Source organism: Nematostella vectensis, chromosome 14, assembly GCF_932526225.1.
Source record: "Nematostella vectensis chromosome 14, jaNemVect1.1, whole genome shotgun sequence".
Taxonomy (NCBI): domain Eukaryota; kingdom Metazoa; phylum Cnidaria; class Anthozoa; order Actiniaria; family Edwardsiidae; genus Nematostella; species Nematostella vectensis.
In genome coordinates, this window is record NC_064047.1 from 5,339,444 (window position 1) to 5,363,756 (window position 24,313).

General features: G+C 38.7%; 3 protein-coding genes and 1 long non-coding RNA gene across 9 annotated transcripts in view; 3 read left to right on the forward strand and 1 right to left on the reverse strand.

Moving 5' to 3' along the window:
* The window catches only part of LOC5504736, a 38,298-nt gene extending 32,236 nt beyond the window's left edge, over nt 1-6,062 (forward strand). For 2 of the 3 annotated variants that reach the window (XM_032373059.2, XM_032373058.2), the window contains 7 exons: nt 1,242-1,323; nt 1,705-1,817; nt 2,418-2,571; nt 3,172-3,230; nt 3,445-3,538; nt 4,320-4,407; nt 5,238-6,062. In XM_032373059.2, the coding sequence (XP_032228950.1) occupies nt 1,242-1,323; nt 1,705-1,817; nt 2,418-2,571; nt 3,172-3,230; nt 3,445-3,538; nt 4,320-4,407; nt 5,238-5,670 (1,023 nt within the window). In that variant the 3' untranslated portion in view covers nt 5,671-6,062. Of the gene's footprint in view, nt 1-1,241; nt 1,324-1,704; nt 1,818-2,417; nt 2,572-3,171; nt 3,231-3,444; nt 3,539-4,319; nt 4,408-5,218 lie in introns of all 3 variants that reach the window. The other variant, XM_048721568.1, reaches the window with a different exon arrangement.
* Nucleotides 6,063-6,199: 137 nt separating this feature from the next.
* LOC116612389 lies at nt 6,200-9,393 on the forward strand. The gene is made up of 2 exons (XM_032373051.2): nt 6,200-8,680; nt 8,901-9,393. The coding sequence occupies exons 1-2, from the start codon at nt 8,011-8,013 to the stop codon at nt 9,038-9,040; spliced, it is 810 nt and encodes a 269-aa protein (XP_032228942.1). The 5' UTR covers nt 6,200-8,010; the 3' UTR covers nt 9,041-9,393.
* Nucleotides 9,394-9,500: 107 nt separating this feature from the next.
* Nucleotides 9,501-10,735, reverse strand: LOC125559801. The gene is made up of 3 exons (XR_007306470.1): nt 10,569-10,735; nt 10,360-10,415; nt 9,501-9,669 (listed from the first exon to the last, which is right to left on the reverse strand). It is a non-coding gene; the product is annotated as an uncharacterized LOC125559801 (long non-coding RNA).
* A 765-nt stretch (nt 10,736-11,500) lies between these two features.
* Nucleotides 11,501-24,313, forward strand: part of LOC5504737 (fibulin-1) — a 61,345-nt gene continuing 48,532 nt past the window's right edge. For all 4 annotated transcript variants that reach the window (XM_048721378.1, XM_048721379.1, XM_048721381.1 and 1 more), the window contains exons 1-7: nt 11,501-11,997; nt 17,474-17,588; nt 18,358-18,480; nt 19,663-19,785; nt 20,981-21,103; nt 22,287-22,409; nt 23,605-23,727. In XM_048721378.1, the coding sequence (XP_048577335.1) occupies nt 11,677-11,997; nt 17,474-17,588; nt 18,358-18,480; nt 19,663-19,785; nt 20,981-21,103; nt 22,287-22,409; nt 23,605-23,727 (1,051 nt within the window). In that variant the 5' untranslated portion in view covers nt 11,501-11,676. The remainder of the gene's footprint in view (nt 11,998-17,473; nt 17,589-18,357; nt 18,481-19,662; nt 19,786-20,980; nt 21,104-22,286; nt 22,410-23,604; nt 23,728-24,313) is intronic.

A 24,313-nucleotide genomic window follows, 5' to 3' on the forward strand; every position in this document is an offset into this window, starting at 1 on the left:
CCGTTAGTTTGAATGACGGAAACCAGAAAGCTGTTGGAAATTGTTTACGATGGTTTTGCAGAATTTTGAAAATTGCAGTAACCAGCTTCAAAAGCACATGAAAGCTCGTTTTTCCATTTTAATTTTGTTTTGACTAATGATATCATCGGTTTGCACTGAAATAGGGGACTTGCGCAAATTGTTCACCTGACCTTTTGGGAGGCAAATTGAGCTAAAATAAACACAGAAATGAATGCGCCGGTCACACCAGAGAACGACAAAAAAATAAAATCTTTAAATGAAACTAAACCCTTTTCAGAAAAAAACCCTTCTGGCTTTATTCGTAAACGCTTAATAAGTTGCTTTTTGTTGCTTTAAAGCCTGAGCGCTTCCCTGCTAGCAGAGGCCTCTTTTCTTTGTATTTCGCTGGGCTGGCGTTCGCAAGGAAAAGAGACCTCTGCCATGGGTCGAAACTGTTTTCGTTGCGCATGCGTGAGCGTTTCTAAGCGACCGCATGACGTGCCAAAACCCGTACCATCGCGCGAAAGCCGTCAATATTCTAATTTTTGTCGCAAATTATAAATCAAACTCTTCAATCAACTGTTCAATTTCAATCACCTAAAACGTCACTAAAAAGATTGAACAGCAAACACAGCGAAGACGAGTTTTGTCTTGTTTGTGGGATAAATTCCAAGACATCTGGGCAGGCGAGTTTCTTCAATGTAAATATCGCACAGTTGGACTCGAAGAAAATGTTACAAAACTTTTTGGTAAAAAAGCTAATTCTAGAAGAATTTTCAAAAGCTGTAAACGGTAGATTGACTCGTTAGTCAAACGAGAGAAAATTCTGAATGAAGACAAGGCATTGAATGGCTTCTTTCATAATTCGTCGCGTGATATTTCTACGGAGGACGCCGTTTCGAAAGCTGGCTTATTTTCCCACAGCGGATATACGTTTCATGCATGCGCTAGTCATTGTGGGCTCAAATAGTGGCCAGTAATTAATAAACGGAGTATGCGCTCTGGATCTCGTCCACGATCGTGGACGGTGGTTTGATCAAACGAACTTGCGACTTATGGCAGAGGTATCTTTTCCACGCGAACGCCAGCCAAGCGAAGTACAGAGAAAAGAGGCCTCTGCTAGCAGAGAACCTGAGCGCGCGTTTGCCACCCAAAAAATCACGTGAATTCGTTCCAATATTTGCCGTGTAGCATGTAGAATGTTATTACTGGCCTATTAATCTATTGTATTTGTTGAGCAGCGCATTCTGCGATACCCTCTGCTGCTAAGGACCATTCTCAAGCTGTTAGACGAGACAAGCGAAGAGTACAAAGTTTTGTTGGGTAAGCTGTGTCATCAAGGATGCGTAGGCCTGGGTCATAAATGCTAAACGTTTTTTTTTTATAGTCAGGAGGTCCAAGTGTGTGGTGTGAATTGGGAAACGAGAAAGAATTTATTAAAACCACAGAATGTTTTTTTGGTTTAAAAAAGTACCTCAACATAAACAATTTTTAACGGGGGAAACGCCATTTTTTTAAAAATATTGCATTAGATATGGGTTACAGTAGCCTGTGTAGCAATTTACAGAAGTCTAAATTACTAGCGCGTACCCAGGAATCCCTGCGGGCGTGCTTCGAGGGTACAGGTACCCCCTGTGTTCGCGCCTGGCTCTCCTCCTATCGTGATTGGTTGCCTATTGACACGATCTGGTTTCCTATTGGTAGAGGCCGTGGTTGCCATAGAGAAGGTCGCGACGCATATCAATGAGATGCAGCGGATAACTGAGCGATTTGCGCCGATCTTTAACCAACTCGTGGAGGATTACGACGACTGCGAGGTAACGGACACTACTGACCATGACTATCCATACACCTATTTAACTGTGCCGTAGCAGGGGGTGGGCAATATTTTCAAAAATTATAAGGAAATGACCAGTAGGGGCGTGGCTGTGCCCCCATATATTTTCTAAATGTTTCTGTATCGTGCCCACTCAATATTCCAAGGCCTACTACGGCACTGCCAGGCCGAGCAAAAGCATGGTGCATGTACCTATTTAATTGTGCTATCTAAAAATATAATTAAATTCACGTGCCTGATTTTTTTCTGAAGGCCGACTTAGACAGCAAGTTTTAGTCGTATGCAACCTGCCTACGACATTGGCCCTGAACTACACGCTACGACTTTCGTAGTCGAGCATCGTAGCGGAGTCGTATTTACATTGTGCTACTCGAGTTGGAAATTGTGCTGTCTAAATCATCCCTAATCGAATAGCCCATTTCCGAATTACGCTCAACTGCTTTTAAAGAAAAGCTTTAAATCCAGGCCCTGTGTCCATTCTGTCACATTTCACTTTAGTTTTAGCACAGGGCCTCGATTTGAAGCTTTTCTTTGAGAGCAGTCGAGCATAATTTGTAAATGGCTTACTGTCCATGTTCAGGTTTCTGACGTCACAATTGACCGCTTGCTGCATCATGGGAAGGTCACGTGGCTGAATTGCCCAGACGAGCCTCGTTCTGGCACGCTGAAGGTCCGCTATCCCGTGTCACCTCGACTGTACAAGAAGACGACCAATAACATCATGCACTTATTTGGTAGGTAATTTCTCAGGAGTAAAGAAGATAAAATGATGCTAGATTTGTGACGATCAGTGTGTCATGATTTTGACTATGTGATCGTGACATCGCGACTCTGTGACTGTCACATCGTTACTATGTGACCGTGAAATCATAACCCGTGAATGTTTAATCATGACCATGTGACCATGACGTGACTATGAGGCCGTGACATCGTGACTCCGTGGCTATGAGGCCGTGGTATAACTTCTCCTTGACTGTGTGACCATGACATCGTGACTGAGAGAGCGTGACATCGTTATTCCGTGAATATGACACCCTGATATCGTGACTCTTACCATGTGATCGTGACGTCATGTCTCTGACTATATGACCGTAACTCCGTGAGTCCGTGACGGTGACATCGTGACTATGACCGTGACATCGTGACTGACTATGTGACCGTGACTCGGTGACATTTTGAGTCCCTGACGATGAAATCGTGACCGTGAAATCGTGTCTGACTACAGCTGTCCTTACCAGCGGGGCCCTCTCTGGCAGATAAGAAAAACGAGTAACTCGCAGCCTTCCCCCTTTTTTGCTCTTCTTTGTTGATTGCCGATGTTTTTGCCCTTGCAGTATTTGAAAAAATCATAATTCTCGTCCACATGGAGACGAAATCTCGCAAGAAGGAGAAGGTAGGTAGTAAGTGTGTAGGTAAGTAAGTCTGTAAGCAAGTTAGTCTCTAAGTAATTAATTAGCAAGTAAGTAAGTAAGTACGCAAGTCTGTAAGTAAGTTTGTAAGTAAGCCTGTAAGTAAGTATGTCTGTAAGTAAGTGGCTTTTAAAGAGTACACTTTTTTAATCAATCAATGAAAATTGTGCACAAAAAACTGCATTGTTTTGTTTTCAGAGCTCTTCACACAAACTTTCAGAGGAGATCAAGTTTAAGTTCTTGATCCCTGTGACGTCACTGGTGTTGCGTGACCACTGCTGGGCGAACGACAGTGAGTGTATTCACGTGTTGTCACTTGGTCAGTGAGTGTATTCACGTGTTGTCACTTGGTCAGCGAGTGTATTCACGTGTTGTCACTTGGTCAGTGAGTGTATTCACGTGTTGTCACTTGGTCAGCGAGTGTATTCACGTGTTGTCACTTGGTCAGCGAGTGTATTCACGTGTTGTCACTTGGTCAGCGAGTGTATTCACGTGTTGTCACTTGGTCAGTGAGTGTATTCACGTGTTGTCACTTGGTCAGTGAGTGTATTCGCGTGTTGTCACTTGGTCAGTGAGTGTATTCACGTGTTGTCACTTGGTCAGTGAGTGTATTCACGTGTTGTCACTTGGTCAGCGAGTGTATTCGCGTGTTGTCACTTGGTCAGCGAGTGTATTCACGTGTTGTCACTTGGTCAGTGAGTGTATTCACGTGTTGTCACTTGGTCAGTGAGTGTATTCACGTGTTGTCACTTGGTCAGCGAGTGTATTCACGTGTTGTCACGTGGTCAGTGAGTGTATTCACGTGTTGTCACTTGGTCAGTGAGTGTATTCACGTGTTGTCACGTGGTGCCACCGTCGTTAGGGGATAAATGCGAATTACTAACTCTTAGTTATACCCCTATTTCTCGAATATTTCACAGCCTGTGTGTTGTTCTTACTGCACTGTCTGTCTTTTTGTCGCCCATCCGCCCGTGTTTTTCACTCCATTTTACCATATTATTCTTTGAACCACCAATCTGTTACAACAGCATGAACTTCAGTCGTGATAATGATTGAATGTCTTGTTTCCTTAGCGGACACACTTCATTCGTGGGAGCTTGTTAACATCAGTGATACCACTGAGCTCGGCAAGCAAGAGTGTGCTTATCTCTTCGCAAGCAAGTAAGAACCAACAACAACGCTTTAAAGCAAAACTAAGACCCCGTCCCCACGTATCCGTTTTCATAACAAAAAGGTTGCGTTTTCAAAAAGATCCGCGTCCACACGAAGCGTCTTAATTTTGATACGACCCGTCCCCACGAAAACGCAGAAACGATACGAAAACGATAACAAGTTCTACAGCGCATGCGTACTCGCGCGCCAAGTGGACTGGACCTGAGTTATCACGCCATCGTTTTCGGAAGCTTCTGTTTTCGTCCGTCCCCACGACACCGAAAGGGAATCGTTTTCAAATTGTTCCACTCTGGAGATCGTTTTCAAATCGTTCCGTTTTCGGTCATCGTTTTCGCGTTTCCGTGTGAACGATACCTGTATCCGTAACAAAAAGGTTGCGTTTTCAAACGAAAACGGATACGTGGGGACGGGGTCTTAGTAAGGCAGCGGTGTCATACTATAAGGTCACGCGTTAAGACTGTCATGGTCACTCCTCCCCTTCCCCCTCTTCCCCAAACGAGGGTGTGGTCCAATGGATGTCTCATTTCCCCTTTTGTGGAGAGTTTTTCTGCCGATAAAGTAGCCATGTAATGAGATTTTGTGCGTATTTACTTATGTAATCTGTCTAGGGGCGTAGCAAGGATTTTTAACAGGAGGGGGCCCAAAAAGCCCATATAAGACATTTTCTCCTGTATTTTAGGTAGTGTCTCGTGCATTTATGGCAGCTGGAATAGGGGGGAGGGGGGGCTGGACCCTAGCTACGCCTCTGCTGTCATAAATTTTCATATTCACTGGCAGCATATAATTACAGCTAGAAAAGCTTCTTTTTGGATCCATAGAACTGCAGGAGAAAAGCGAGAAATGGTTCGTAGCATCAAGGAAGCGATCAAAAGGGGAATCAGGGCTGGGTCCACGGCCTCTACCATCCGCTCACACAATAGTTTCCGCCGGACCGACACCAGTCGGCCTCAAGCACCCCCCCTGAAACATACAGCCATCCGTAGCCTGAGCGCCTCAACCAACGAGGCGGAAGGGGGGAACTTTCTCCGAATAAACGACAACAACCTCTTACGCCGGTCGTTCAGTCATAACCCAGAGGAGGCAAAGACCAGAAGGACGTCCTTAGTGGAACACGAACACAAGCAGTACCTCTCGTTACTGGGCGTGGTCGGATCCCACTCCCAAGAGAACATCCCGGAGAGTGTGGAACAGAGAGTCGTGGTGGTTCATAAAGATGACAGTCCAAAACAACTGGAGATTGGCTCTTATTGATCAACATGGTGTATCTATCCCTGTTGGGTGTGGTCGGGTCCCACTTACAGGGGAACATCCCGGAGAGTGTGGAACAGACGTGGTGGTTCACAAAGATGACAGTTCAAAGCAACTGGAGATTGGCTCTTGCCGCCACCAGAACTCAGTATTCAACCCCGTCATCCGCTTGAATCTCAGGACGATTGCGTATCGTTATGTCTGATGTATATATTTTTATATATGTATGTATTATAGAGCTATTATGTATGACTATTTTTATAGGCTCTTTAAAGAAGCCGAGATGTGACTATATCATCACATGCTCGGAGACTCAGTGGCCTCGAGTAACCGCTGGATCCCCAAGCACGATATATTATTGTACAAAACAAAATTAAAATGGACAAATGAGTTTGTATGTGCTGTTTGTGGTTGAAGCTTGTTACTGCCATTTCTGGCTTCCATTATTCAAACAAGCGGAATAACACAATTGTTGCTTTTTGATTGGTTAAAGCCTGACGGAGAGTTTGCGTGGATAGAAACCATTCCAGTGCTAGGCCATGAAAACGCTTTCAGAAATAAGAATATAGGAAGTCAAACGGCAATTTAAACACGAGGTTCCGCTATAAAAGGGAAAGCTCCTCCCACTCCCGATCCCGAATTTGCGATTATAATCATAACACTGCCAAGCTAGCAGTCACAAATTATAATTCTCCTATAAAATTGTTTATCTCTGAGCCTCAGTCGGCTGGAATAAAACTATTTTTGCACAAGACAGTTGCGTGTGTAAAGAGATTGATAAATTAGTGATTTGATGTCCACTCACGTTTTCGGTGCAAAATTTTAAATTATACGCTATCCATAATCTAACGCATCTGCATAAATTATTATTTCGCTGTGATGAAAATGTTTGTATGTTAGAGTGCGCAAAGCTTGGTATAACATTAATTTACTTTATTATATCCGGTGGAATGGCGCACCCTGATTAGCTGTTGAGCGGTCCGGATCCTCATGTAAAGACCTCGGTCGTTAGAAAAAATTTTCCGGACCGACGACTCTCACTCGAAAAAATCAACAACACTGTAATAGCAAGTTTTAGCCACTTTTCTGTAAGGATGAGTTTCAATAGTTATATTCAGACAGTGCGTTTATTAAATACTTAAGCTTACTTATCTTATTTATTTTTTCCGTAATATAATTTCCACTTTTGTTCACCTTTCTTCAACAGTTGCTTCTGAGAGTTTCGCTGATGTTCGTGAAGATTTTGTTCGCAATGACCATTCAGTGAAATCTAGTTCGTATCCCCACACAATGCTTTTAATCATTCACAAATGCAGAACTTCTTATTAAAGACATCCTCTGAATTTTTACCAACAATTTTGTGAAATAATTTAGTCCCAATTGATCGTCGCTTTCCACTCTAATTGATCGTAGAGATGTTATCATTCACTTGAATTCTCCACAGACAGTAAGATATATTCACTAAAATACTTCTCTTGAAAGAAGATACACTATGCAGGTAAATTCCTCGAGTGATTTGCCTTTATTCCCGGTATATCCCCCCGTGACGATATTTGCTACCTTTTTTATCGCAAATAAAATTTCATCAAACTTGAAATTGCCGAGCGCGTTGCAAGAGTTGCAAAATCATTATGGCGGGAAATTGTCATGACACAGGTAGTTGGAAGACGATTTTCCCTAAAGGAAAAAAAAATAAAGAAAGGATGTTTAAATGTGTCGGTAAAATCGGCGGAAAAAGCAATTTTCTATGGTCATTTTACAAATCGACAAATCAATTATTTCGAGCTTTGGAGTTGAGCACTCGTGGCTTGTAAATCCAGAAAGAAAGGGTTTCTTATTTCAATCAGCAGCATAGCCTAGGTTTCCTTCCCGCGCAAATATTTTAAAAAGCCATGTAATAAATAACTTATTTACTTTGGTTTAGAATATGAAATTTTAATCTATCGCTCAGAGCTATTGTTCTGACATGTTGACTCATTGACGGCTGACAAGAGACCATGATGTAAGAGAACGAATCCCCCATATTAGGGTATGTTCAAATGATGACGTCCGTAAAAACTATTTTTAGAACAAGCAGTTATTTTTAGATACGTCTCTGATTGGTTAGCGCTCACGTTTCCTAGCAACAAGAGTCTTACGCGCGATCACATCTTGAGCAATGTGATCCGGCAATAGGGACTTTAAGAACCGAAAACGCAGCGACGTGGAAAACCCCAGGACCGTCGGAGGCATGGAGCGAGGACCGCGTCTCAAACGCGGGAAACTTGAAGTTTAGATGCAACAGGCGACGCGCCCGCTACTTTACTTGTCAACAAAAAGCTGCTTTTCCGGTAGCTTCAAAAAATGTCAAAAAACTCGTTTAAAGCTGTACAAGAATCTTTGCTCTTCTCCCTGGAAGAACGAATTATAGACAAAGAGGAATTTGCTGTCCTTTTCGAAGAATACACGCCGCAAAACCTGCCTTTTTGCCACTGGGACTACGAAGAATTTTGTCTGGAAAATAAAGATCCCGCTGAGTGCAAGGCCGACTTTAGATTTGAAAAGAGAGATATTCCTTTGCTCGTAGATGCTTTACAAATGCCAGATACGTTTACATGTGTTAACGGCACGGTTTGTGATGCAACAGAAGGGCTGTGTGTCGTGCTGAAGCGGTTTGCTTATCCTTGCAGATTGTCAGACATGATTTCCATATTCGGTAGATCAGTGCCAGAGCTCAGCATGATTTGCAATGAAGTGACTGAATGGATCTACAATGCTCACCACCACCGTACAACAGAGTGGAACAACTTTATCCTGTCCCCCAATTCATTGCAAACATATGCTGATGCAATTCACAACAAAGGTGCAGCCTTGGATAATTGCTTTGGCTTTGTAGATGGGTCAGTTCGCCCAATAACAAGACCAGGATTGAATCAGAGAGTTGTTTACAACGGACACAAGCGTGTACACGCTCTCAAATACCAGTCTGTTGCATTGCCCAATGGGCTCATCGGCCAACTATTTAGACCAGTAGGTGAGATATTTATCCGTATGTTTTATCAGTGAATGGTATATCAAGTTTAGAAAAAAACACAGCACAAAAACCAAGAACCCACCCACTCCCTTTTTACAAAAACTTTGGAGGGGGTGGATACAGGGGTGTTTGATGTCCAATCCTCTGTTTTTAGAGGGTAAAGGGTGATTTATGCATTCATAAGTATGCAGTTTACTAATGTTAACTTTTCTTTTTTTAGAGGGAAGGATGCATGATGCAAGAATGTTGGCAGTCTCAGGATTGTACGACAGCTTGGCACAACATGCTTTTTCTCCAGCTGGTCAAGAAATGTGCATCTATGGGGATCCAGCATACCCCCTACACAATTTTTCAATTTAGCCTAAATAGTTTTTTTTATAATTCAAGAAAATTTAAGCTACCAAGGTTTCTCAAAATAGGTTCTTGTATCTTGATATTTGACTCAGATGAATAAATTAAATTTGCAAAAAATATGTCTAAATATCACCTTCTCATACAATACAGTGCATTTATTGTAAAACAGGTAACTATGCTCTTGTAAAATTTAAAAACTAGAAAGTAAACAGTTTCTTCATGTCATATATCAAATACTTATTTGTTCAACATTTTCCCCATTACTCCTATGAACTGTTGCATCATGAGCATTTGTTGCTGCTGGAGTTGCTGCTGCTGGAGTTGTTGCTGCTGGAGTTGCTGCTGCTGGAGTTGTTGCTGCTGGGGTTGTTGCTGCTGTTGTTGTTGCTGTTGCTGTACCATAGCTTGCATCATTTCTGTATTCTTTTGCTGCAATTGTAGTTGTTGTTGTTGCATTTCCTTTTTCATGTTGAGCTCCTTTTCTCTAAGTTCACTGTTTTTGTCAGCTCTCTCTTTCAAAAACTCAATTGCATCTCCTCCCTTCCTTCTTTGTCGCTTAGGTTTTACATCCACATCACCCTCTCTGAAATCTCTCTTCTTTGTCTGTGACAGTCGACCAGTACATGATCACATTGCTGTGTAAAAAAAATTGTTATTGCAACATGCACACCATTATATCCCTGATAGAATGTTTTTAAACATTATCATTTTATTCAATATTTAAAAACAAAAAATATTTAAAAACATATTGAATTAAAATATTGAATAAAAAGCCCTACGGCGAACTTGTGTGACTTTCCAAACACAATCAAATATGACTGAGAAAAATGAAAACAAAGTTTGCAAGACAATAAAGATAGATCAAAATACATATTTAAGCTTTCAATTAATGTGGGCCATGATGATAAAATTTAGATAATTAAATAAAAGCAAAATAAAGTGTAAACTTTTTTGTCCAATCTATCAGTGTTGCACATGAGTGTTGACAACATGTTTGAACCTTTTTTTTACAAATTATTGACAAATTGAATCAAGGTAAAACAACAAAATCAGAACCCAAAACTTCAGTACATTCACGTATAAATAGAAGTTATTTCCGATAAAATTAGTCTGGTAGACCCGATAAAAAATTTACTTTACTTAAGTTAATTAAACTTTAAAATATCTTACTTATAAAAAAAGGATGGCTTTTCAAATGGGTATTTTACGCTCCGTTATGTAATAAGCTAAACAGTATAGCCTACGTTAATTAGAAATCCACGAGAAGTTATGACAGAAGAACATAGAAAATACACTATAGATTCAAAGATAATGAGATGACATACTTTAAAGGTTTGTCCTTTGCATCTCGCACGTTTGATGCCATGGTTGAACACACCTGCTAAGAAAAAAAACGTTCATTTTTAATCAAAAATCGATTCCCTTGACTTCTGTAAAACCTCTACCTCTAGAAAAAGCAATACACTTCACATACATAATGAAAAAATATTTGGAATACGCTTCCTTTCTATTAAAAGTATCGCTGAATACTCACGTTTTCTACAGCACTTCAAAACTCGATTCGTCGCGTTCCCGCCAAGAAGAGAGAACTTCATGCGCATGCGCTGTTGGGCAAAATGTGAAAAAAACACTTCCGGTCGCGTCCTAGACCCGCCGCGTTCTCGGTTCTTAAAGTCCCTAATGATGTTTCGGAAATCTTTTTGACCGAAAATACCTTCCTTTTTTACGAACGCTCTAAAAATGATCTTCCATAGAGTACGCTGGAGCCAATCAACCGTTTCTGGGACATTGAAATGCATAAAGTGCATGATTTTAGGCTCTGGGATCAACTTCCCCAGTAAAAGTTTTCACTGCTGATTCGCAAATTGCTTATAACACAACAATCAATCATAAATCTGTGTTTACAAAACACAATTCTCTTCCAATTCCCTTTTAATGAAAAAGTTTGGACCATCGAACGACGTTTCTATGACTTGACTTGATATGCAAAAGCCTTTTTGGTAACTTCCTAAGTATTGACATGCTACATCATATTACATGGGCAAGGCGGACCAGTCTCGTACCCAGACACCGTGCGATGCATTTTGGGAAGGTTGAATAACCAAAACTGCGAAGTAAACTTCAAAAAAGACTTTTTTTCCTGATTTTCTGAAAAATCTTCAAAACAAGATTGCCACTTGTATTTCAAGATAAGTGTGCTTCTTTGATGTTTATGTATCTATTTACGGTAACTCTTAGATGGAAATTTACCCATTTTACAACATGCAATATTGATGAGGAAATTTGTATAAACAGTGTCAAAAATATTTATATTTAGAATCGGGTCATTCGCAAAGCTTTGTCAAATATATGTCAAAGCCATTCCCCCCCCCGAAAACGTGTTTTTTTTCTTTTTTTCAAACAAAAACTTAAACGAAATATGTGTTTTTTTAAACTCTTTTATTAACGCGAAAAACAAAATTATTATCAAAATTATTAGCATACACCATAGCACCCACTGAGGATTTGTTCTTCAACACATTTGCTCTTTATGACTCCTACTGGGTGTTCGCTAGCAAGTTCTTAAGGCCATTTGTTAGACGTTTTTAAAAACTTCAGCAGGTGAATAGGGCGTAATACACTTCTCAAGTCTTGACGGTGCGATGTGGCGTTATTTCCTACACTCTTTCTACATCTTTTTCTGCCTTATTTTGACTTTCGCGTTGACAAAAGCATTCAAAAACAAGCAATTCCAAAAGGAAGACAATAAGTACTTAAATGTCACAGAGAAGGATACTTTCCATGTAGATAAGGTATCGCAGTGTGCTGTTAAAAGCTTAAAAGACGATTCCTTACTTTCGTTTAACTTTAAAAAGGAAAGATCAAACGACGGGAAATACTTGTGCGAAGTGTTACGTACCGATAGATACATCAACTGGAAAAATTACACTGATAATGCCGGCTATCAGCATTTCAACGCAAAGGTGAGTTTTATGTAATTGTATAATTCAAGATAATTCAATGGTAATAAACAGCGTAGAAGGTTTTACCTTCTGTTATTTGGTTAGGAAAAACTGTTAGCGTTTTAGTTGAAGCACTAATTCATAATGCCCAAATGCATGCCTATACGTTTAAGAACTGTTAATATTTGTACTTCATTTAACGATAAGTTAAGTTCAGAAAGAACTATAGAAAAACAACTGTATACTCTAAGTTTCCTTGGTAACGACTGTACAATGAGATGAGTCAGCACTATTAGAACGTAAAAGGAAAAATGAAATAAGAATCGCTTTTCAACCGCTTACTCTTATTTTTCTGACTGACAATTTTTTCGGAAGAAAAACCTTGATATTCGAGGCAAACAAAATAAAGAAATTTTAATTTTAATTTTAATTTTAATTTCTACTTAAAAGTAGCAGAAATTAGAATTCTTTGAAAAGGGATGTTTACTGGGAAAGTAGGAAAATGTTGTGCTGAAGAAAACAATTTTTCCACATGCCTGCGGATAATAACAAACATAATTAACTTTGGATGCGAATGTTTAAATACTAAAACACTGCTTGTACAACGAAAGCCTACATCTCAATGCTCCAAGCAGTATGAAACAAGCGGTAATTAACAGCGTGTTGCAAAATTCATTCAGATAAGAAAAATGTTCTTAAACACATTCATAGTATAGACGAAAAACAAAGATGCGTTTTTTTGTAGTTACATAATACAATAGATTGTTGACCACAACTGTGATATCACAGATAACATCCGATTTGTTTAATTTGCATATACAATAGCACAGCGTTAACTCGAACTCTGAAGGTAGTCAGAAAACAGTTTGAGTTTCTACACATAGTCTCAAATTATGGAGAAGTCTGTTAAAATTTAGCGTGCGTGCATCCGGGCTTGCGTTTACCGGATGTACGCAGTCTATTAAAATTAGGGACTGTGCAACAATTATCACGACGGGGGGGGGGGGTGCTGTAAAACAAGAGGGGGAGTCAAAAAGTTAAAATGTTGCTAAGAAAGGGGGGTCAGCCTTTACGCATAAGAGGGGGAGCTTTTTGTTTTGTATCCAGATTTATCAAAATTTTGGCGCTCTTTGCGCCAAAATATGTCACATTCCCCTTAAAATACAGAATTAACGCAAACTTTGAGGACCTCTTTGCAGTCTCACTGAGGACCGCTCTGTTCTATAAATCACTATATATCTCTCAACCCTTATCGGCAAAATGAGCTCGTTGTCTCTCTTAATTTTCCCCAATCGCCTGAGCTCAAATTCAGAAAGCGGACTCCCTTAAGCATCCATATTTTAGCTGCCATAACAGGACGCACAAAGGATAAGATTTGTCACGCATGATGAAAAAAAAAGAACCACCTTGTATAACAATCTCAGGTCTATGGTTCTGTGTTAAACCATTTTTTGGTAGATATTACTCAATCCATTTTAATTATTAGACAGGAAGAAAATTCCAGGAAAAGAAAAGTTCAAATTTTCCAATAGCAATACATAATTTTTGAACAACTGCTTCCTGGACAATTCGGCGGTTTAATTGAATTATGAATGTTTATTCTACTACAGGTAGAATGTAGTAGCGGGGGGGGGGGGGGGGGGGGGGTCAGAGCTAGACTTGACGCTGTTGGAGGGAGGGGGTCCTAAGTTTGCACGCTCGGGTGAAACGCGCTTGGAATGAAAAAAATAAAAACTCGAGTTAAAGGGGTATTCGAGCTTCGAGTTATTCAACAAAAAATAAATAAAGATGCTGATTTGGTCCAAATTCTCCCAAAAGCCGACGGCGTCTTACCCTGGAAACTAGAGGCTTGACTTTTTTCAAGCGAAGCGAGAAATTTTTAGATCCATATACACCTAAAATAAGGTATCGTAACCCGCAGTGCTTCATGGCTATAAATTCAATAAGCAAATAAGCGTAAATAAAATATAAATCCAGGTTTCGAAAGCTGTAGAGTTCTTGTTAATGTTCTTATCAACATTTACATGGCTATCACATAAAAGAATTCAGCCATTTATACGCTACCCATAAACCAACGCGGGTTACGACACAGAGATTCTCGAGTGCAACCGTTTTTGAAATATGTGTACCTGTGTACATGCTAACCGAAAGAAGATTCCAGCGTCTGGTTCACAGGGTAAGGGATGCTTGATCTTAGCTTGAGATAACTGAGAATTCGAGCTTAGGTTAGCGAGGTTTTACAGCATTTGCATTTGTAGTGTGCGGTATCAAAATATTGAATTATGGAACACAAAAATTACAAAAAATAGTAAATACAAAAAAAAAACTTACAAAAAAATACAAAAATTAGTAAATTTAGTATAAAAGCGGGTCTATTGTGCGCTATATATTTTGGCGTCATCTTTATACGTCATTTTGTTTTTCAAGCTTTTTTGATTTTAGAATCCTAATATTTCTTTTAAAGTAAGAAACTTTTCTTTATGAATAGCCTTTAAATTCCGGCTGTTTTTTTTAAAGTTTATGTTATTAAGTGATGACATTCGCATTGAACTGCCACCTATCAACCTTCATTAGTCGATTACGTAACAATCTCCGATGCTTTTTAACGGAAAACGCGAAAAATATTTCAAAATTTGTGAAAGCAGAGTGTCTATTGGAAGTTTCTTTGAGGATGTGATTGATAATTTAGAGCGGATGGCCTGTTAAACACCGCGGATTCAAATAGATTCTATTGTCTTTTAACGGTTGAGGTTTCCGTCGGCCCTCTGGAAGTAAACTGGTGATAATGCGGCTTTAACTTCAATGGTATGAAGGTATGAAGTATAACAATATAGTCATTAAGCACAAAATACATGCTGATTTTTCTTGTGACACTAAAATACTTGCAATATCTCACATTTTTGCACACTTTCCATCCGGCTACGTTTTCATTCAGTTCAGAAATAGAGCATTTATTACAAACGGCATTTCGCATGAAATGCACTCGTATTTTGTGTCGCCAAAACAAGAGCTGCACATCGGTACCCGACCCGTCGAGTCCTCAGGTAATGATTTCTGAAACGCCGCCATTTTCACTATTGCCTGAAAAGTGCGAGGCAAGGGGCTACATACGCAGTGCGGAACATTACCATTTTTGGTTGTATTTGATAAACAATCTGATTAACCAATCAGAGATGAGTATTACTATGCCCAGTCTTACGCGGACACGCCTCAACTCAGAGTAGGAAAACAAAATGGCGGTTCCGTCGAATCGGGAAAATCATGTTGAACCCCGCTTTTTAACTCTCTGCTAGCAGTGATTTAGTCCTATTTGTTTAAGCAGGGATTTCACTGGCTCAGTGCGTCAGATATATCCTATTTGTGTTGTTTCTCATCGGCAAGAGACCTCATTTGCAGGGTTATTTTTAAGACTTCACCGAATCGTACTGTAATGAACGCGGAAGGGTAAGGCAGCAGGGTATAACATTGATCGCCAATTATTTAGTTGTAAGTTTCATCAAGTCATACAACTGCACAGAATTTCCCTGGATTTATCTTGCTTTCACACTCGAAATGAAGACACTCTAAAATGGATGTTATACAGAATGGCAGCGAGTCTCATTAAAAAATAAAGCTAAATAGCATACAGAATGGCCGCGAGTCACTGTTTATTGTATGCAATTAAAAGACACTACATGAAAGTGCTATGCTTTAATGTTTATATAAGATAGATTTGCTATGATCTGTAAATCTCAGGGATGGCAGTCATTATACATTGCTGCATTAGTTTGCTATTAGTCGTTGTAAAAAAGTCATTACCACAAATGCTCACATTATGGCTTTTTAAAAATGGATTCTAGAGGGGGCACTTGTTTGAGAGGCTATCTAATGTGCTTATTCAATGAGGAGTGTATGTATACCTAGGTGTTAGAACCATCCCCAAAGGACTTCATTGTATTCAGCTCTGTTTTCATCGTGATTCTTTTTATCAAACAAAGGAAGTTTTGTGACACAAATCGTTCACAATACACAAGTTCTAACACCAAGGTGTTAGAATATTTATATTTGGTGATACTTCAGGCCCATTTTTTTCCTCAGTGCCTATTGCACAGAGTTTGTTTGTTGTCTTTTTATAAAAATGGAATAAAATTGATTTGATTTAATAAGCAAATCTGGGAGTTGAAGCTCCCTTATAGCAAGATTTTGTATGCTTGGGCTATAGAATTTAGATTTGGGTATTTGTTTTGGAGGTGAACCCCAGAGACAAGGGAAGGGTAAAACGCTTTTCGGCTAAATGTTTACACGGATTTTCATACCTATTCTTCGGCGATTTTTCCCTGTTGAAGTATAGACGTTGGGCCTTGACTCGCACTTTCGTTCTCACAATTCAACCTCCGCTCTCCTCAACTTTCACCATACCTTGTGGGCACTCATTTTGGCTTGTGGTGAAGATTGTTTTAGTATGCCATAATCCTCATTTATTCTAGTTTAATCCTGCCAAGGTTCTAAGCCGTAGAATTTGGTCCATCACACTCATATTCCTCTTTTTCTAAACGAAAACATTATGAAAAGAGTTCGATTTTACGGCAGTCTCAAATAAAAGCGCTCAATTTGAAAAGGTTTCCCAAACGATATTTTACTTTCGAACACAGGAAGTCATCAATCAAATATCAAACTTGGTATAGAACAGGATATTTTGCTGTTTTGGTCACTTTTTGCGATGCGACGTCTCGCTAACAAAATTAATTCAAGTTTCAAACTCCGCGCGGCCATTTTAAATATATGCATTATGAGAAGGTAAATCGATATTACCAAAAATGGTAATGTGCTGCACTGATACGGGCTTTTGTGCTACATACAGGGTCTCAGGGGAGTTATTGTCAATTTGGCGCATGCGCGAAGAACAGGGGGAGCCAATAATACTCTGCAGGGGTAGCTCCTTTTTTTATTTTTGTTCAACCAAACCGATTCGCATTGATTACAGTACGATGACCGGTTCCGTATCACTTCATATTAAAATTGCTCTATCTTTTTTTGGAGGGCCCACTGCTCATGATTTTTTCTAAGACGACTACAAATATACTTATGCATATAATATGCACAGAAAAGACTACACATTTTTTTTATTAATATGGTATTTTCTATTTTCACCGTGTTATTAATTGCTTTCCAAAATAATCATATCCCAATTGTTTGTTCTTGTTTAACTTATAATATATGTATTTATACACCTATTTCAAATAAGGTTGAACTCGGAGAAACTGTGTAACACGCACTGCTCCATGGGAATCATAGTAAATAAACAAATAAGCGTAAATAAAATACAAATCCAGGTTTCCAAAGCTGTAGAATACTTGTTTACATTCCAATATGATTATTCATATAGCTTATACAAGCATAGCAGATACAAGGATTCGGCCGTTTATACGCTACCCATGAGCCACCGCGGGTTACAACACATGGGTTCTCGGGTGCAATCTTATATGAAATAGGTGTATTTTTTTATATTTTTGTTTAGAGCGACTGCATATCACGGCCCTGTCAGCACGGTGCTACATGCCTTGCGCAGTACCCTTGTACCGCATACATATGCTCCTGTACACCAGGGTATACGGGAAAGCATTGTGAAACAGGTATACGCCCAATCCACACGCTATTATTAACTGTATCGTACGTTTACGTGTTCCTGTACACCGGAATGCAAAGGACAAATAAGGTGACAAAGTATATGATCCATTAAGAAATACTTTCTTTCTACCTTTCTTGGCCAAAAATAGCTCAAATCTTATATACAAATAGGTGCGCGACGTTTTTGTTAAGTGAAGTATAATTCAGATCTTTTCCGCTCCAAAGAAACAACTTTCCATAGAAACAACTGTAATTTTTTGCTTGCTATTACTGACAAATAGTTGTTTCGAGGCAAGGCTTTATTTTTCCTATCATTTATGTTGCAAGGCATAATAGAACTATTTCAGTTATTCGACAACAGCCAGAAATAATTTGAAATCTTACAATACTTTGATCCATGGTTTCATAATGGCGGTACCTCACGATAACTTTTGTTATTAATAGCAGTAGCAGATCTAGGGGCGTTAGAGGGTTTATCCCCCTTTGAACTACCAGGAAGCCATATGTAAAAAAAAATAACCCCTCCCACCTTTGTCTCTGAAACAAACCCCCTTTTCGCGAAAAGCTAGATCTGCCCCTGAATAGAACACTTTCAAGTCGAACATCGAACGTTTCAAGTTCGAAAGTACCCTAAAATGTATTAACTATTACATTGATTTTAGGACGCATTCCCATCTTCCAAAACAGAATGTTATAATGCTAACAGATATTAAATATTTTTATTATTATTATTAACTTTGCTTTTAAATACCAATGTACTTTATTTATCTATAGATACCAATGAATGTACAGATGGATCTCACACGTGCTCAATCAATGCTGCGTGCACCAATACCGTTGGGTCGTTCACGTGCGCCTGCAACGCGGGATATACTGGAAATGGGCACACATGCCAGGGTTAGTGTAATGCAAAAAGTCCTATTGAAAACGGGAAAGCACGGCAATAGACATTTCATGCTTAACGGACACTTCGATAAAATCACTTTATAACAAGCAAGAAAAAACATTCAATTCCGAAAAGAAAAGCTCAATTCAGATTAGCTTGACCTTTCTTAACTATTATATAATACATTTAAAGGTTGATAATTTAACGTGATATTTTAGCAAATTCAGAACTACCGACATTTAGCAGCATAGTGTAAGTGGCACTAGAATTACGATTTTATAGTGTACAGAGACAACAGAAAACATTCAATACCGACAACAAAGCTCACCTCAGATTAGCTTGCCCTTTCTCAACAAATATAGAATAATTTGAAATCAGTAGGCCGAGAATTTAGTTGGTTATTTGAATAAATTGAAAACAGTCGGGCATTCAGTCCATTGTGGACCTTTACCGACTGTCGGGCATATTTCCACTGCGTTCAATTTTGGCGTGAAAACATTAATTGGCTATAGAAAAAGTTCGCGCCTGTTTCTTTTCCATTGGCATGAAATCGTATAAACATAAGGATAAAGCAATCAAGTAACTGTCAAATTTAAGGGGTCTGGTTGGCAAAACGTCCTTGTCTAATGCTTCTCAGGGCTCAGAGTCGAATGTGCTTCTCTGATTCCCTCGAATCGTCTCTACTGATTATTTTCTTATACTTTTTGGAAATATTGAGTGGGGAGGGGGCACGTGCATGATATTATAACCTATGATCACTGTTCTATACAAAATTAAACCACTGAGTTATAAGTATTTCCGAAGTTGCAGCTTTCTTTTTATTATCTTTTTGGTAGTAGGCCTATTTTATTTTTGTATGTTTTTTATTTTTGTATGTCTCAGAAAAATGTGCTGTTTTAGATATTCCCGCCAAATCAGAAAACGATGCCCCCGATTTAATCACTTTTTTCACGTCCTGAAAAATGAACATTATTAGATTTTTGATAGCTTAACTGTGCTTGTTTTTGCTAGATTGTTACAGCGAAAGGTCACAAGAACTTTAAATTCCAGGCCCTGTCTTACAACTTAAGCGCATTTGATCATAACTCTGGATGTTATTTGCGCTAAAAGTTATTAAATATTATCATCATCATCATTATCATCATTATTATTAACTTCGCTTTTAAATACCCATGTACTTTATTTATCTATAGATACCAATGAATGTGTAGATGGATCTCACACTTGCTCAATCAATGCTGCGTGCACCAATACCGTTGGGTCGTTCACGTGCGCCTGCAACGCGGGATATACTGGAAATGGGCACACATGCCAGGGTTAGTGTCAATGCAAAAAGTCCTATTGAAAACGGGAAAGCACGGCAATAGACATTTCATGCTTAACGAACACTTTGATAAAATCACTATATAACAAGCAAGAAAAAACATTCAATTCCAAAAAAAGCTCAATTCAGATTAGCTTGACCTTTCTAAACTATTATACAATACTTTAAACTCACAAGGTTGACAATTTACCGTTATATTTTAGCAAATTGAGAACTACCGACATTTAGCAGCATAGTGTAAGTGGCACTAGAATTACGATTTTATAGTGTACAGAGACAACAGAAAACATTCAATACCGACAACAAAGCTCACCTCAGATTGGCTTGCCCTTTCTCAACAAATATAGAATAATTTGAACTCTGTAGGCCGAGAATTTACTTGGTTATTTGAATAAATTGAAAACAGTCGGGCATTCAGTCCATTTTGGACCTTTACCGACTGTCGGGCATATTTCCACTGCGTTCAATTTTGGCGTGAAAACATTAATTGGCTATAGAAAAAGTTCGCGCCTGTTTCTTTTCCATTAGCATGAAATCGTATAAACATAAGGATAAAGCAATCAAGTAACTGTCAAATTTAAGGGGTCTGGGTGGCAAAACGTCCTTGTCTAATGCTTCTTAGGGCTCAGAGTCGAATGTGCTTCTCTGATTCCCTCGAATCGTCTCTACTGATTATTTTCTTATACTTTTTGGAAATATTGAGTGGGGAGGGGGCACGTGCATGATATTATAACCTATGATCACTGTTCTATACAAAATTAAACCACTGAGTTATAAGTATTTCCGAAGTTGCAGCTTTCTTTTTATTATTTTTCTTGGTAGTAGGCCTATTTTATTTTTGTATGTTTCTTATTTTTGTATGTCTCAGAAAAATGTGCTGTTTTAGATATTCCCGCCAAATCAGAAAAGGATGCCCCGATTTAATCATTTTTTTCACGTCCTGAAAAATGAACATTATTAGATTTTTGATAGCTTAACTGTGCTTGTTTTTGCTAGATTGTTACAGCGAAAGGTCACAAGAACTTTAAATTCCAGGCCCTGTCTTACAACTTAAGCGCATTTGATCCTAACCCTGGATGTTATTTGCGCTAAAAGATATTAAATATCATCATCATCATCATTATCTTCATTATCATCATTATTATTAACTTCGCTTTTAAATACCCATGTACTTTATTTATCTATAGATACCAATGAATGTGCAGATGGATCTCACACTTGCTCAATCAATGCTGCGTGCACCAATACCGTTGGGTCGTTCACGTGCGCCTGCAACGCGGGATATACTGGAAATGGGCACACATGCCAGGGTTAGTGTCAATGCAAAAAGTCCTATTGAAAACGGGAAAGCACGGCAATAGACATTCCACGCTTAACGAACACTTTGATAAAATCACTATATAACAAGCAAGAAAAAACATTCAATTCCAAAAAAAAAAGCTCAATTCAGATTAGCTTGACCTTTCTAAACTATTATATACTACTTTAAACTCACAAGGTTGACAATTTACCGTGATATTTTAGCAAATTGAAAGCTACCGACATTTAGCAGCATAGTGGCACTAGAATTACGGTTTTATATTGTCCAGAGACAACAGAAAACATTCAATACCGACAACAAAGCTCACCTTAGATTGGCTTGCCCTTTCTCAACAAATATAGAATAATTTGAAATCAGTAGGCCGAGAATTTAGTTGGCTATTTGAATAAATTGAAAACAGTCGGGCATTCAGTCCATTGTGGACCTTTACCGACTGTCGGGCATATTTCCACTGCGTTCAATTTTGGCGTGAAAACATTAATTGGCTATAGAAAAAGTTCGCGCCTGTTTCTTTTCCATTGGCATGAAATCGTATAAACATAAGGATAAAGCAATCAAGTAACTGTCAAATTTAAGGGGTCTGGTTGGCAAAACGTCCTTGTCTAATGCTTCTCAGGGCTCAGAGTCGAATGTGCTTCTCTGATTCCCTCGAATCGTCTCTACTGATTATTTTCTTATACTTTTTGGAAATATTGAGTGGGGAGGGGGCACGTGCATGATATTATAACCTATGATCACTGTTCTATACAAAATTAAACCACTGAGTTATAAGCATTTCCGAAGTTGCAGCTTTCTTTTTATTATCTTTTTGGTAGTAGGCCTATTTTATTTTTGTATGTTTTTTATTTTTGTATGTCTCAGAAAAATGTGCTGTTTTAGATATTCCCGCCAAATCAGAAAACGATGCCCCCGATTTAATCACTTTTTTCACGTCCTGAAAAATGAACATTATTAGATTTTTGATAGCTTAACTGTGCTTGTTTTTGCTAGATTGTTACAGCGAAAGGTCACAAGAACTTTAAATTCCAGGCCCTGTCTTACAACTTAAGCGCATTTGATCATAACTCTGGATGTTATTTGCGCTAAAAGTTATTAAATATTATCATCATCATCATTATCATCATTATTATTAACTTCGCTTTTAAATACCCATGTACTTTATTTATCTATAGATACCAATGAATGTGTAGATGGATCTCACACTTGCTCAATCAATGCTGCGTGCACCAATACCGTTGGGTCGTTCACGTGCGCCTGCAACGCGGGATATACTGGAAATGGGCACACATGCCAGGGTTAGTGTCAATGCAAAAAGTCCTATTGAAAACGGGAAAGCACGGCAATAGACATTTCATGCTTAACGAACACTTTGATAAAATCACTATATAACAAGCAAGAAAAAACATTCAATTCCAAAAAAAGCTCAATTCAGATTAGCTTGACCTTTCTAAACTATTATACAATACTTTAAACTCACAAGGTTGACAATTTACCGTTATATTTTAGCAAATTGAGAACTACCGACATTTAGCAGCATAGTGTAAGTGGCACTAGAATTACGATTTTATAGTGTACAGAGACAACAGAAAACATTCAATACCGACAACAAAGCTCACCTCAGATTGGCTTGCCCTTTCTCAACAAATATAGAATAATTTGAACTCTGTAGGCCGAGAATTTACTTGGTTATTTGAATAAATTGAAAACAGTCGGGCATTCAGTCCATTTTGGACCTTTACCGACTGTCGGGCATATTTCCACTGCGTTCAATTTTGGCGTGAAAACATTAATTGGCTATAGAAAAAGTTCGCGCCTGTTTCTTTTCCATTAGCATGAAATCGTATAAACATAAGGATAAAGCAATCAAGTAACTGTCAAATTTAAGGGGTCTGGGTGGCAAAACGTCCTTGTCTAATGCTTCTTAGGGCTCAGAGTCGAATGTGCTTCTCTGATTCCCTCGAATCGTCTCTACTGATTATTTTCTTATACTTTTTGGAAATATTGAGTGGGGAGGGGGCACGTGCATGATATTATAACCTATGATCACTGTTCTATACAAAATTAAACCACTGAGTTATAAGTATTTCCGAAGTTGCAGCTTTCTTTTTATTATTTTTCTTGGTAGTAGGCCTATTTTATTTTTGTATGTTTCTTATTTTTGTATGTCTCAGAAAAATGTGCTGTTTTAGATATTCCCGCCAAATCAGAAAAGGATGCCCCGATTTAATCATTTTTTTCACGTCCTGAAAAATGAACATTATTAGATTTTTGATAGCTTAACTGTGCTTGTTTTTGCTAGATTGTTACAGCGAAAGGTCACAAGAACTTTAAATTCCAGGCCCTGTCTTACAACTTAAGCGCATTTGATCCTAACCCTGGATGTTATTTGCGCTAAAAGATATTAAATATCATCATCATCATCATTATCTTCATTATCATCATTATTATTAACTTCGCTTTTAAATACCCATGTACTTTATTTATCTATAGATACCAATGAATGTGCAGATGGATCTCACACTTGCTCAATCAATGCTGCGTGCACCAATACCGTTGGGTCGTTCACGTGCGCCTGCAACGCGGGATATACTGGAAATGGGCACACATGCCAGGGTTAGTGTCAATGCAAAAAGTCCTATTGAAAACGGGAAAGCACGGCAATAGACATTCCACGCTTAACGAACACTTTGATAAAATCACTATATAACAAGCAAGAAAAAACATTCAATTCCAAAAAAAAAAGCTCAATTCAGATTAGCTTGACCTTTCTAAACTATTATATACTACTTTAAACTCACAAGGTTGACAATTTACCGTGATATTTTAGCAAATTGAAAGCTACCGACATTTAGCAGCATAGTGGCACTAGAATTACGGTTTTATATTGTCCAGAGACAACAGAAAACATTCAATACCGACAACAAAGCTCACCTTAGATTGGCTTGCCCTTTCTCAACAAATATAGAATAATTTGAAATCAGTAGGCCGAGAATTTAGTTGGCTATTTGAATAAATTGAAAACAGTCGGGCATTCAGTCCATTGTGGACCTTTACCGACTGTCGGGCATATTTCCACTGCGTTCAATTTTGGCGTGAAAACATTAATTGGCTATAGAAAAAGTTCGCGCCTGTTTCTTTTCCATTGGCATGAAATCGTATAAACATAAGGATAAAGCAATCAAGTAACTGTCAAATTTAA

Excerpts from the sequence above, each read along its gene's own strand:
- LOC116612389 (XM_032373051.2), top strand. The coding sequence starts at position 8,011 with ATGTCAAAAAACTCGTTTAAAGCTGTACAAGAATCTTTGCTCTTCTCC. Across the intron at positions 8,681-8,900 it reads CCAACTATTTAGACCAGTAG|AGGGAAGGATGCATGATGCA; the intron begins GTGAGATATTTA and ends TTCTTTTTTTAG.